Source organism: Pseudophryne corroboree, chromosome 2 (genome assembly GCF_028390025.1).
Source record: "Pseudophryne corroboree isolate aPseCor3 chromosome 2, aPseCor3.hap2, whole genome shotgun sequence".
Classification (NCBI taxonomy): Eukaryota; Metazoa; Chordata; class Amphibia; order Anura; family Myobatrachidae; genus Pseudophryne; species Pseudophryne corroboree.
Window position 1 is genome coordinate 197743250 of NC_086445.1, and position 13872 is coordinate 197757121.

At 42.2% G+C, this 13872-nt stretch overlaps 1 protein-coding gene across 6 annotated transcripts in view; it reads left to right on the forward strand.

The window, feature by feature from the left end:
- PDE1B (phosphodiesterase 1B) overlaps positions 1-13872 on the forward strand; it is a 532158-nt gene that overhangs the window by 409897 nt on the left and 108389 nt on the right. For all 6 annotated transcript variants that reach the window (XM_063952207.1, XM_063952206.1, XM_063952208.1 and 3 more), the window contains 2 exons: positions 5396-5536; positions 9669-9769. In XM_063952207.1, the coding sequence (XP_063808277.1) occupies positions 5396-5536; positions 9669-9769 (242 nt within the window). The remainder of the gene's footprint in view (positions 1-5395; positions 5537-9668; positions 9770-13872) is intronic.

The following is a 13872-nucleotide window of genomic DNA, read 5'->3' on the forward strand; positions in this document are numbered from 1 at the left end:
CCCTATGTGCCTACATGAATATTCTCCTGATAAATGTATGGCAAAATGTAATCGATCAATTACTTGTTGCCCTCTCTGTAAAGACAGTTGTGATGTGAGAATGAATGTAATGCTATCTAGCAGACAATTACTATCTACAGCTGTACATTCTCAGAATCTGGTCTTGTCCATGGCACACACTGGCAGTTGGGGATGTAGTTAGCATCCCGACATTCAGGATGCCAGCGGACAGAAGACCGGCATCGGAATCCTGACACCAGTCAGAATACCAACGGCGGATTCCCGACAGCTGTCATCCTGAACGTGTCAGGAGGAGGTTAGGGTTAGGCTGCAGGAGGGGGGAGTTTGGGTTAGGCTGTGGGAGGGGAGGGTTAGGCTGCATGAAGGGAGGGTTATGGGGAGGGTAAGGGTTAGGTTTACATTCCGTATTCAGAAAGCCGGCATGCTGATTGCTGGGATCCCGTATAACACCCGGCACTACTACTGTGAGTGTTATGTGTGGTGGTACTACTACTGTGGGCATTTTGTGTAAGGGGCACTATTACTGTGGGCATCATGTGTGGCACTACTACTGTGGGCGTTATGTGTAAGGGACACTTCTACTATGGGTGTTATGTGTGACACTATTACAGTGCCTACTATCTGTGGCACTACTATGGTAGATGTAATGTGTAAGGGGCACTACTACTGTGGGCATTATGTGTGGCACTACTACAGTGGGCAGTATGGGTAAGAGGCACTACTACTGTTGGCATTATGTGTGGCACTACTGTGGGCGTTATGTGTAAGGGGCAATACTACAGTTGGAATTATATGTGGCATTACTTCTGTGGGCATTATGTGAAAGGGGCACTACTGTGGGCATTGTGTATAAGGAGTACTACTGTGTAGCATAACTTGAATAAGGGGCACTATGTGGTGTAATATGAATCAGGGGCATTACGTGTGGTTTAATGTGAATAAGATTGTGCTACTGTGTGGCATAATTTGAATTGGGGGTACTATTGACTGGCCATGCCCGTTCCTTGTGAGACCACACCCCTTTTTGCAGGATGTGCTGTCCTATATACCTGTGGGAGAGTGCAAATTTATAATTGCAGGTGCCAAACAGCCTAGTGCCTGGTTTGGAAGTATGCTAGTTTGAGCATTGTAAATATGCAGATTGGTTTTGCACATGCCCACAAAACAGACTGCATGCATATGTGTATATGCAGATTTTCTCTCATCTGACACCTTTGCCAGCTTGCGACCATGGCTGCTGAGAGGGTACTAGTTACATGGAAACAGGCTTTTTCATTGGGCCCAGTGGAAGTTCAGGCCAGCTGTTGAAGAAGACAAATGCAAAGTAATGTCACTGATATTTTTGGAGGTAGTATGGCCCCACATCCCGTATTTTCCCACCCTACCCAGTAAAACCCGGTTCCACCGTATGTCTTGACAACCCGAGGCAGGACAAGTGGTGGTCTTATTTTGGCCTACTATAGTAAGAACATATTTGCTTAATTGTGAGCAATTGCAGATCCACACTATTCCCCTTGACAAATATCTATTGCGGGTGCCTGAGGACTGGCGCAAATAACATTCTGAAAATGATGATGTCGGTCATCAGGACCAGTTTGCTGGTTCTGATTTGGTGATTACGGTTTCACCACAGGAAGCTGATATATGATGTATTTATATAGTTGTGAAGTGTTTAGAAAAAAATGTCAGTAAAAAAGACAGTTATACCTCCCATATTACAACTCCCAGTTATCCCTCACACATAATAGCGCCCAGTTATACCTCCCATATTATGGCTCCTCAGGTATACCTCCCATATTATAGCTCCCAGTTATACCTCCCATATTATAGCTCACAGTAATACCTCCCATATTATAGCTCCCAGGTATACCTCCCATATTATAGCTCCCAGTTATACCTCCCATATTATAGCTCCCAGTTATACCTCCCATATTATAGTTCCCAGTTATACCTCCCATATTATAGCTCCCAGTTATACCTCCCATATTATAGCTCCCAGTTATACCTCCCATATTATAGTTCCCAGTTATACCTCCCATATTATAGCTACCAGTTATTACTCCCACAATAATAGCTACCAGATATACCTTCTATATTATAGTTCACAGTTATACCTCCCATAAAATAACTCCCAGTTATAACTCCCACATTATAGCTCCCAGTAATACCTCCCACATTACCGCTTCCAGTCATACCTCCCATATTATAGCTCCCAGTTATAGATCCCATATTATAGCTCCCAGTTATACATTCTATATTATAGCTCCCAGTTACACCTCCCATATTCTAGCTCACAGGTACCCCCCCCCCCCCCCCTATATTCTAGCTCCCAGTTATAACTCCCATATTATGGCTCGTCCCAGTTATACCTCCCATATTCTAGCGCCCAGTTATACCTCCCATATTATGGCTCGCTCCCAGTTATACCTCCCATATTATAGCTCCCAGTTATACCTCCCATATTTTAGCTCCCAATTGTACCTCCCACATTTAATGTGTGTATGATGTAAATATGGCACAGATGCTACTGGTGCTGTATTGCATGTATCTCACATGTTGTCCAGTTGTGCATGCAATTGTTTTAGCAAATGCATTTTGCAAATGTGTGCTTACTCAGTATATGCCCCATAGTGTTTTGTTATTTGTCAGAAGAGCTTACATGCAAAATTACAGTAGAAGAGTAGTTCACAAAAAATTACACACAGTAGAAGAGTACTGTAGTTCACATAAAATGACACACAGTAGGAGAAGAGTACTGTAGTTCACACAAAATGACACACAGTAGAAGAGTGGATTACTATGCAGACACAGACGTGGCTTAGGCAGGCAAATTCTGAGACACTGTATATTTTTATTTTAATGGATGCATAGATATTGGATGAGCTCATGCTTTCCTTCAGACTAAAAATTTGGGAATGGTTTCATTGTAAATCTTTTAACAGCTTTCAGAAGAATTGCATTTTCCGAAGAAGACCTTCAGAGTAATGTATAGCTGTGGAAAACATGCCCAGATTTAATCGTACAATTGGTATTAGAAACCAGTTAGAAAACAATTTCAAAATGAGATTTGAAATTCATCAGAAAAAGCACCATGCCACAGTGGAGGTATATTTGTGCCAGTTAAATTACAGCTGATTATATTGGTAAATGGTAGGGATCTGTTAGTTTTGTGCTAAGAACCATTATACCCAGCAGCGCAGCAGGACTTCCTGCCGCTGTATGCCGGCAACGCCCCTGAACCCATGACATCACGAGAGGGGGCAGGTCCACCCGCAGAGGATAGTGTAGAGCTGCCCTGACACTCTGGAGAGCTTTACACACTGCAGAGTGAATGTGCAGTGCTGTTGGCTGGAGAATGTTTCAGGCACCTTTCTAGCCAGATGCAGGGGCCTTGGGGCAGCAACAGTATTGACCAGGGCCATACGTCCTGGGGAATGGCACTGCTCCCTATAGGTTATATCTATACATTAGAGAAGAGCACAATTTTCAGACTTGTTCCATGGAATATTCAGTCCACATTTGTGCCCAGATCTTTGTATATTTGCCCGGCAGCTGTATAGCTTTGAGTGTTTCTTGCAGATTTCAGTACAGAAATCATATTTGTTCCTCGCCACACCAGAGAGCAGAATGAATTGAACGTTGTCCTCCTAGCTCTATGTATATTTTTATTTAACTACTTACATTTAATTAATGCCTAATATTGAATGCGTTTGTTGCCAATAAAATAATGGTTATAGGTGAAATCAGATATAGTGGCAATAAGACATTGCCGCTGTTCTAGGCATATAGCAGCAATAGTTAATTATGGGGTAGATGTACAAAGCAGTGAAAACAGTGGAGAAGTGAGCTAGTGGAGAAGTTGCACATGGCAACCAATCAGCTGCTCTGTATAATTTAATAGTATGCAAATTATAAATGTTACTTAAATGCTGATTGGTTTCCATGGGCAACTTCTCCACTGGCTCACTCCTCCACTCTTTTCACTGCTTAGTGTAGGGGTAATGTATCAAATACACATGCTAAGCTTAGTGATGACTTTGGTGATCACTTACCTTCCAGGCTTGGACCCAGCAGAACTACTGGCCATAGGCAAGCAGACATTACCTTTTCCCAATACATGTGCGGTAATGTAGCCCTAGGCTACAATGGCTAATACCATCAAAAAATGGCATTAGCTATTGGGCCAATCTCCACAATGCTACGCTTTCCAGTGTTTGGTACATTTCATATCATAGTAGCCTATAGAAACCTATGGGAGCTGCTTTTCTGATGGAAGCAGAGAGACCGCAGCAGATATTTATAAGTTCTAAATATCATCTTTGTATTATTCTAATAATTTTATAGTCAAAACTCTGGAGTGTACTGGAGTATGACAGGTGAGGCTCTGCCTCCTTTGCCTACCCTGATCGCACATCACTGCTTTTAAGGCATAGGCAAATACAGAGTTGCACGGAAATCCCCCTCCTCTTGGCCAGTGGATTAATTTATAACAACAATAGCAATGGTATATAATATGATTACTACAGCTGCCTCCACATCATTCAGTTTAAGGGACAGAGCAAAGCTGCTGCACATGCTCAGTGGTAGCAGCTTTTTCTACCAGGTTTGCTGTGTGTGTGTATCTGAGTCCTCAATCAGTGCCCTGGTCCAGAGAGTAGCTACCAGGAAGAAGAGACAGGAGCCTTATCATGAGGTGGGAGAATGTGTGCTTAGAAAGTGCAGTACTGGTTCTATTGTGTTTGTGTATTTATTTATTTATTATGGTATGTTTAACCTTTTCCTGACCACTTACAGTATTTATGTTATTTAAATGTTTGATGCAGCCTATACTATAGACCATCTATAGTGTTAAATAGTAATACAGTATTCCATACAGTATCCAGTGTATAAAAATACCATAGTTTACAATAAAGTCCAGGGTCATTACTAGGGTCTTCTACTGTTCCCCCAGACTCCCGCACTTGCTCCAATGTTCCGCAGAGTGGGAGATTGTGGATTGCATTTGTAAATTCCCCTGCGTTTGCCATTGTAAAGGATAAATCATTGTTGTGGGTATCCTCTGAAAATAGGGATTTACACAAAATAGTTGTGTTAAATATACCCCTTACTCATTTGTTACCCTTAGAATAGGCCATTGCCTCCTCACAGCATGTCTTCAGCACAATGGATCATTCTGACTACTACCAGCTGAGTTTGTGCAGTAAGTACAGTATCAGTAGTTTGTCAATCTGAGTAGCATGGAGAGGTACCGTGACCATTGTATTTCCAACTGTATGTGTTCTCGTCTGCTTTGTGCATTTATTGTTAACAAATTTGCTGGATTGTGTCTCAAGAACAACCACCTTACATACACGTCCTTGCTGTGTTCACATAGATTCCTGTTGCGTTTCTAATGAGCTTTCTGGATTCCCTGGAGAGCGGCTACGGGAAGTATAAGAATCCTTACCATAACCAGATCCATGCAGCAGATGTAACACAGACAGTGCACTGCTTTCTACTGCGGACAGGCATGGTGGTAAGCCCATTCCCATTCTATTACTTCCCGTGTCTGTTTGTGTGTGTGCGTGCTACATGATATAACCATTATTTAGTCCTGCATTACCCTAACTGTAATGAATATACTGGTATAACAGAATTCATTTTACAGAAGTGTTAAGATATAAGGTGCCAGATGCATCATCGCTTGGAAAGTGATAAAATGGAGAGTGAAAAAGTAGCAGCCAATCAGGTCCTAACTGCCATTTTTCAAACACAGCCTGTGACATGGCAGTTAGAAGCTGATTGGCTGGCACTTTTTCTTTCTCATTTTCTTTTTCATTTTATCACTCTCCAAGCGATGATGCATCTAGATGTGGATTCAGATTATGTGACTGATTCAAAGTTGAGAGCAAAGAGACTGCAGGGTGACTGTGCAGCACTGCCGGCTGGAGGGTACTGTTCCAGTCACCCTCCTAGCCAGATGCAGGGGCCATGGGGCAGCAGCAGTGGGCCTAATTCAGAGAAGTACGTAAAGCCGATGTACCACACAGTGGAGCAACTATCAGCAGTCTGCACACGTACTACGTTCGCATTGCACATGCATCAAGGTGGCGCTGTGATCCCGCACTCAATGATGATTCCATCGCAAAGTGATTAACAGGAAGTGACCGCTTAGGAGTATTAACATGGTGTTAGCGGGGCGTGGTCGTAAAAACGCAGTTATGTCATGGTCATTTTCGGGGCGTGTGTCTGACGTCAGCTGCGAGCTCTAGACTACAATGTACTTCTCTGAATCAGGCGCAGTGTCCCTCCAGGGCCCTATGCCCTGGGCAACAGCAATGCTCGCACACCTCTCCCTATAGGTTATACCTATATCTGTACTCAAACACAAATACTGGCCAAATTGGACAAATCGGGAAATTTTGGTTATGCCTGAAAGTGATCTGATCAACAGATTGGTGGAAATATTACTGTGTCTGACATTGGTGTAATGCTGGCTAAATGTGCAGTGTGACTCAGCAAGTGACGGGATTGGTCTGCATGTGGCAAATACACGTAAGAATAGTCAATCTCCACTAATATTTAGTATTTGTTTCCTGTGGAGTGAGAAAATACAAGCTTTTCTGTCCCTAATTGCAGTTATCAAGGTCAAAAGCATCATCACAAAACCCAGACATAATAATAAACTGAACACATAATCAGCAGTGAATAGCAATTTTCTGTAGCAGATTTAAGAGTCTGTAACTTTCTTTAAGTGATCGTGAAATTGCATCAATTTGAAAATCCGACCCTTTTTTATTACTTAATTAGAACGAGAATAACAAATAGTTTAATTTGTACTGTGCCAGCAGCTGTGCACCCTCATTTACAGTAATAAATGTTGCTTTGGGTAATAGAGGAGGTAGCTATATACATTATTAAAATAGTTACAAATGTGCCTTGTTACAAATGGGTATTTCAGTTAAAGTACCTGACCCTAATTTTAATATAACCTGGGACATGTGTGTTTAGAAGCTTGAGTCTGACACTGAAAGGGTTAATTTTTCTGTGAAACCGTCTAGGTCAGAGGTTCTCAAACGTAGTCCTCAAGGCACCCCAACGGTACAGGTTTTAGGTATATCCATGGCTCAGCACAAATGGTTAAATCAAATTGGCTGAGGTGCTAATTAAGTTACCTGTGGCCAAGCATGGATATACTTAAAACCTGGACCGTTGGGATGCCTTGAAGCCCATGTTTGAGAACCTCTGGTCTAGGTAAAAATAGCAACAATCTTAGATTTAAGACGTAAAATTAGATTTTACCCACACCAATCATCCGTTTCTAAGCACTGGTAGCTGGAGAATCAATGGGGCAGGACCTGTTTATGTGAAGGTTCCGTACAATAGTATTACACTCCCAGATATGAGGTGACCCTTCCTTACCACACATTAAACATAATACCACATCATTTGTAGGTTCGGCAAGAGTTTATCTTAAAAAAGTTCTGCTATAGCTTGAATCGTTAGTAGGTAGGTCTTACAGTCTCATACCAATAACCAACTTGAAACGAAAACTACATGTGTCCAGCAGACATTCGTGGAGTCAAAGTCAATGTGTTCGCTTGAGATGCTCCTTAATTGCAAGCAGTCTGTACAATTAGCTATCCTCCTCTTATTCCGGTCACCTCTCAACTCCGTGCCCCTCAATTTTACCTCAAACAATAAATAAGCAGTATCTGGAATTTCACAGACACTAGGTATGCAGGCGTTTTGTTAAGATAAACGTTACTTATCCGGAGGGGTCCTTAGAGCTTTCTGGTTCTGTGAGTCGATCTGCTGCTCCCTAGGAGTAATACTAGCATAGAAGTGTGGGTTTTTTCCCCGCAAAGTAAATTAGCCCAAATAGATTAAAATATGATTTAATATATCTACTACATTACAAGAGATAATAATTTACACAATTTGTAATACCTGTAATACAATAAAACAGATAAATATTAAGGACAATCTTAAAGAGATCCCCTGGAATGTTTGTCCATAGCGTTAGTAAATGATGACATTGGACAACGCGTTTCATCTTTTTGTGGCCAGTTTATTATATTTTGCCACTTCTGGGCAGGTTCTTCTTAGTGCCACCTATATAAATCAGCCCCCCTATAGATTAGTACCCAGGGGGATAGAACCACCAGCTGGACCCACTACTGGCAACGAGGCTTTCACAATAAAACATTTACATTGGTTACATTATATTGTCTACAAACAGCCATTTTAAAATGTTTTGAAGGTGTGCATACCAGTTCTAAAAATATTTTCATAATATTTGATTAATACACCCAGGGGTGGATTTCCCATAGCACTCCCAGGGAAGATCCCCGGTGGGCCAACATGCAGTGGGGCCTGTTTAGTTTAATGACATGTGGCCCCATTTATAGCCATAATGAATAAATGCTAAATAATTTGCATATATGAAAATGTGTTGGCATGTGGTTGGTGTAATATATTTTTCTAAAGAATTATATAGTTTCCATAATTCTTGAAGTGCATACTATAATGTGCCCCTAATGTTTAATTTTATTTCCTTTTAACTTCCTCCTTGATGCTAGATATGCCCACTCTCTGGCAAGTTTTAAGGGAGGAGGAGGGGGGGGGGGGGGGGGCGTTGCTATAGCCATGGCTACACGCCACACCTTACACCCCTGGTACTGCCCATATGAAGCCACTTCTACAATTTTTTCGAAGGCCACTTTTCGTTCCCAATCCGCGCTGAATTCACTTATTTAAATCTGGGTTTTATTATCATAAGCAAAGGCTTCACATAGAGCATAAAATAACGTGTCTGGCACGCAGATGAACTTTCAGGGTCGTATTAGGAGTCACATGGGCCTGAGGATGAAAATGTTCAAGGGCCTATAATGAGCGTGGAAGCATGACCAGAGCTTTGTCGGTGTGACCAGTGAGGTGTGGGTGTGGCCAGTGACAGTGTGGATATGTACAACCCTACACTATCAGTCCCAATGACGACCTAAATAAGTTAAAGTACAAAAAGAATCATTGTATGGAGAAAATAGAAATACAATATTAATACTTGTGATTTATGGCCGACTCTGTAGCTGACTGGTGGCTGGCCATCATCAAGCTTTTATAATGATGAGCCTATTTTAATGTGGAGGCTTGGAGTTGTAGTCCCATCCATTTCATTGTTAATCTGTGAACCAAGAAGAAGTGTCTTTGAAGGCAGGAGAGGCAGAATCTCTAGGAACTACAATGACATATCCTCTCTTTGTCAGGCACAATCTGGTAACAGTGATAATAACATAATGGAATAGAGTGCTAATGAAATAGCTTGTTGTTTTATAATACTGAAGGAAGAGCTAATATTGAATATGTAAATATTTAAACACCACATGAAGACTCCAGATCTCCTTTGCTGGCTGAGTACTATATCGTGGAGGAGAGAATTGCCTTTGAAGACAGATTTTGTTCTTTTTATGCTCTGTAGCCTCATTATATTTCAATATTTTAAGCACACTTAAAGCATTGCACATAAATCTTCAGTTATATTAAGCGGTAAGTTATTACATTTTCTATTTCCCTTAAATTCTTGTGCAGTTTAACTGTCCTCATACCCCCTCTGCTGGCTGCTCATTGCATTACTGCTGTCTCCTCATTGCCTGTCTTCTCTTACACAGCATTGCCTAAATGAGATTGAGATCCTGGCTATTATTTTTGCTGCTGCCATCCATGACTTTGAACACACAGGAACTACAAACAGCTTCCACATCCAGACAAAGTAAGACAACTCATTTTGTGTCATAAAACCATGATAAATGGCATAACACCCCTATAGAGGTTATTTACGAACAAGGGCCCTCATTCCGAGTTGATCGCTCGCTAGCTATTTTTTGCAGAGCAGCGATCAGATAGTCGCCGCCCACGGGGGAGTGTATTTTCACTTAGCAAGTGTGCGATCGCATGTGCAGCCGAGCAGAACGAAAATGTTTTTTGCAATTTCTGAGTAGGTCTGAACTTACTTAGCCTTGCGATCTCTTCAGCCTGTCCGGTCCCGGAATTGACGTTAGAATTTGGATTAAGTTTTCCATGGTTTATACTAGTGAAATGTATTCTACAATGGCAGATGGAGCCTGTACTTTGGCAGGGCCGAAACTAGGATTTTCGTCACCCGGGGCAAGGCAAAAGTTTGCGCCCCCCCCCAAAAAAAAAAAACAACAACAGTAAAACAAACTGTCAGACTAAAATATCAGATTACTGGGAAATTAGAAAAAAGGAAATACTATTGGACAATATTCCCCTATGTGCATCATATGCCCTACAGTATGCGTCACATGCCCTGCCAGCGTGTTCAACTACATGCTCCACTGTGTGTCCCCATACATTGCACTATATCATAACACTTCGTCACTGCACTACATTCTCCTATCCACTGCACTGCATCACTATACTACATCCCCTACATGCTGAACTACATCACTACGCTACATGCCCCTATGCTCTGCACTACATACCCTATATACTACACTACATCACTACACTACATCCCCTTATATGCTACACCACATCAGTGCACTACATGCCCCTATATACTGCAATACATTACTACACTACATACCCTATATGGTACACTACATCACTACACTACATCCCCTTATATGCTACACCACATCAGTGTACTACATGCCCCTATTTACTGCAATACATTACTACACTACATACCCTGTATGGTACACTACATCACTACACTACATCCCTCTATAAGCTACACCAAATCCCCCCATCTGGGAGGCAAATCGGAGCTTGATACTGCTGAGAGCACAGTGCGCTTCTATAGCTTGTACAGTGCACTGCACGCTATTCGCAGCACTGCGTGGCAAAGAAGAGAGTTTAAGACAGTAGCCTGCATAGAATAGATCCCAGGTACTGGAGCTCACCTGCACAGCATTGGAGCCAGCTGTGGGCAGACAGGTGGGTCAGAGACATTGCCAAGGGTGCTGTCTGGTGCCTCACTGGAGCAGCACAGCACTGCCGGTAGAAGAAGAAAAAAACCCTGTTCCTCTGTAACTCCTTGGCACCCCCTCAAATCCTGCACCCGGGGCACATGCCCCCTTACCGACCCCTAGTTACGGCCCTGACTTTGGTTCCTCCTCAGCGAGGAATACAATTAAACGTGAATGGATACCTCCTAGTGACAAACAAGCAACGTGGTGATGTAGTTTATTTGCATTGCGAAAGACCGGCTATTGTCCTTGCTTTGCCAAGACCACAATTGTCGGCGGGCAGCATTAAGTGAACACGCATGGGGAACATAGTCATCCACCCAGAACTGACAAAACAGATATTAACATTGCTAAGGCGGCGATAAAACAACTGATTCAAGTATGTATACAGTAAACTTATAAGAAAAACTGTTTCATTTTCCGCTGGGATGAACTCAGTCCCTTCTTAATGTTAAAACCTTGATAATCCACATATATTGCATTAATTATTACCCTCATCTTAAACTTTGCTGTACCGTATATCTCTATATCGTATATACCCTTTACTAGGTTTTTTTTTGGAGCAAAGTATAAAAGGCAAAATGTAAAGAACAAATATTTTATTTTTCTTCTATGACTTTATTTCTTTAAAAATTTTCTGTAATACTTCACCCCAAAAAATATATTAAGGGTATACGATCTCTCTCTCTCTCTCTCTCTCTCTCTATATATATATATATATATATATATATACACATATATATATATACATGTGAAATCCCTCACTCACTCACTCACTCACTCACTCACTCACTCACTTACTGACTCATCACTAATTTTCTTACTTCCTGACATGTTAGGAAGCTGAAATGTAACATAGGTATTCTTCAGGTGGGAAATAGGAAAACTACGTAATTAGAATTTTAATAAACCTCCCGTAAGGGAAAGCAAAGGGGGTTGACATAATGACGTCATTACCGATGTGTGGCTTGCGTTGCGTGAACGATAATGCCCAAATGGACAATCGGATCAAAATTTGGATTGCACCTCCAGTGTGTAGAATTTCATAAACTACAAAAATGGTCCTGTCACTTTTTACCGTATCTGCTTTTAATGCCCCTTGGCAGAGCCGGCCATAGGCATAGGCAAACTAGGCAATTGCCTAGGGCATTTGATATACCTAGGGGCATCAGCAGCTTCTGCTGATTAAAATGATATGCAGCATGCCTATATTCTGTGTGTAGCATTTCATATGCAGATACAGCCACAGTCTCACACAGTATATAGGCATGCTGCATATCATTTTAATCAGCAGAAGCTGCTTGTGCATCCTAGCCACATAGCAATGCAAATAAGCTGCATTTTCATAAAAAAAGGTGCCCGACGTTAGCATTGAGGCAAGATTTATGAGGACACATCTGTATCCAAGCAGAGGCAGAGGTCACAATGTTAGTGGCAGTGTGAGTGCTGTGTGCATGTCAGTGGGTTGGTTGTGCAGTAGTGTTCGGAATATGTGTAAGGAGCATTATGTGTGTCTTGTAAAAATGCATTCAAAATGTGCAACATATTTGTAAGGGGCACTATGTGTGTCATTATGTGTATAAGGGCATTAATAATGTTCGGCATATGTGCAACAGGATACTACTGTATGTGTGTCATTATGTGTATATGGGCAGTAATAATGTGCAGCAAATGTGTAGGGGACACTATGTGTGTCATTATGTGTATAAGGGCATTAATAATGTGCGGCATATGTGTAACAGGGTACTACTGTATGTGTGTCATCATGTGTATAAGGGCACTAATAATGTGCAGCAATGTGTAGGGGGCACTATGTGTGTCATTATGTGTATAAGGGCATTAATAATGTTCGGCATATGTGTAAGGGACATTATGTGTAAAAGGGCATTAATAAAGGTTGTCATAATGTGTAAGGCACATTATGTTTATAAGGACATTAATAATGTGTCTCATGTGTAACGGGCATTACTCTGTGGCATTATGTGTATAAGGTGCTCTACTATGTGGCGTTACGTATAGAAGGGGCTCTACTGTGTCGTCTAATGTGAATAAAGAGCAATAGGGTGTGGTGTGGTGTAATGTGAATAAGGAGCAATTCAGTGTGATGTAATGTGAATAAGGGGCTCTACTGTGAGGAGTAACGTTTATTGTTATGATTCCAGCACTCTGGTCAGAGGAGATCTTATGGCAAGGACCGGAGGACTGGAACGGAATGCTGGGGAACGGAGCAGGACAGGAAAATAGCCCCTGGCGCCCTAACTCTGTTGTCTCACCCGTGTTGTCAGAAATCCCCTGCGAGACTATGGTTTCTTGAGCCCTTGGCAGCCGCGTTTGAAGGGCGGATTATGTCTGCCCAACTTCGATGCCCCCCGGTCTTAATGAGAGACAAAGGGAAACCCGAGACAGGGTGATAACAAGAGGCCCTCTAACTAAACAACCAGGCCAGGGGCTAAGCAAACTCAAAACTATAATATGTGCGGAGAAACCGCCAGGGAAAAGGACAACCAAAATATCCACTTGTCCAATTCTCCTACCCGGCACCGCCGAGTACCAGAGAGGACTTGTGGAAGCGGAACCCTCCGCAAATGCTCCAAACACAAAATATAAAAGGTAAAGCGGCTGAGCCACAACACACGGCAGAGCCGCAACTCACGAACACCACTGGATATAAAACGGTGATCAGTCAGGACTCCAGGGAACCAAACGACCTCTTGGGATGAGATGACAACTCCCGAATACCGGACTTCTGAGGACTGGAATGACCGGATACAGCAGGACTGGAAACAGACTCTCAGCAAACAAAGGAGCATGCAGGAAGCTATTACCGGCATCTGTGAGAAGCCCTGGGAGTGTATTTAACAAGGAGTCCTCCAATCAGCTG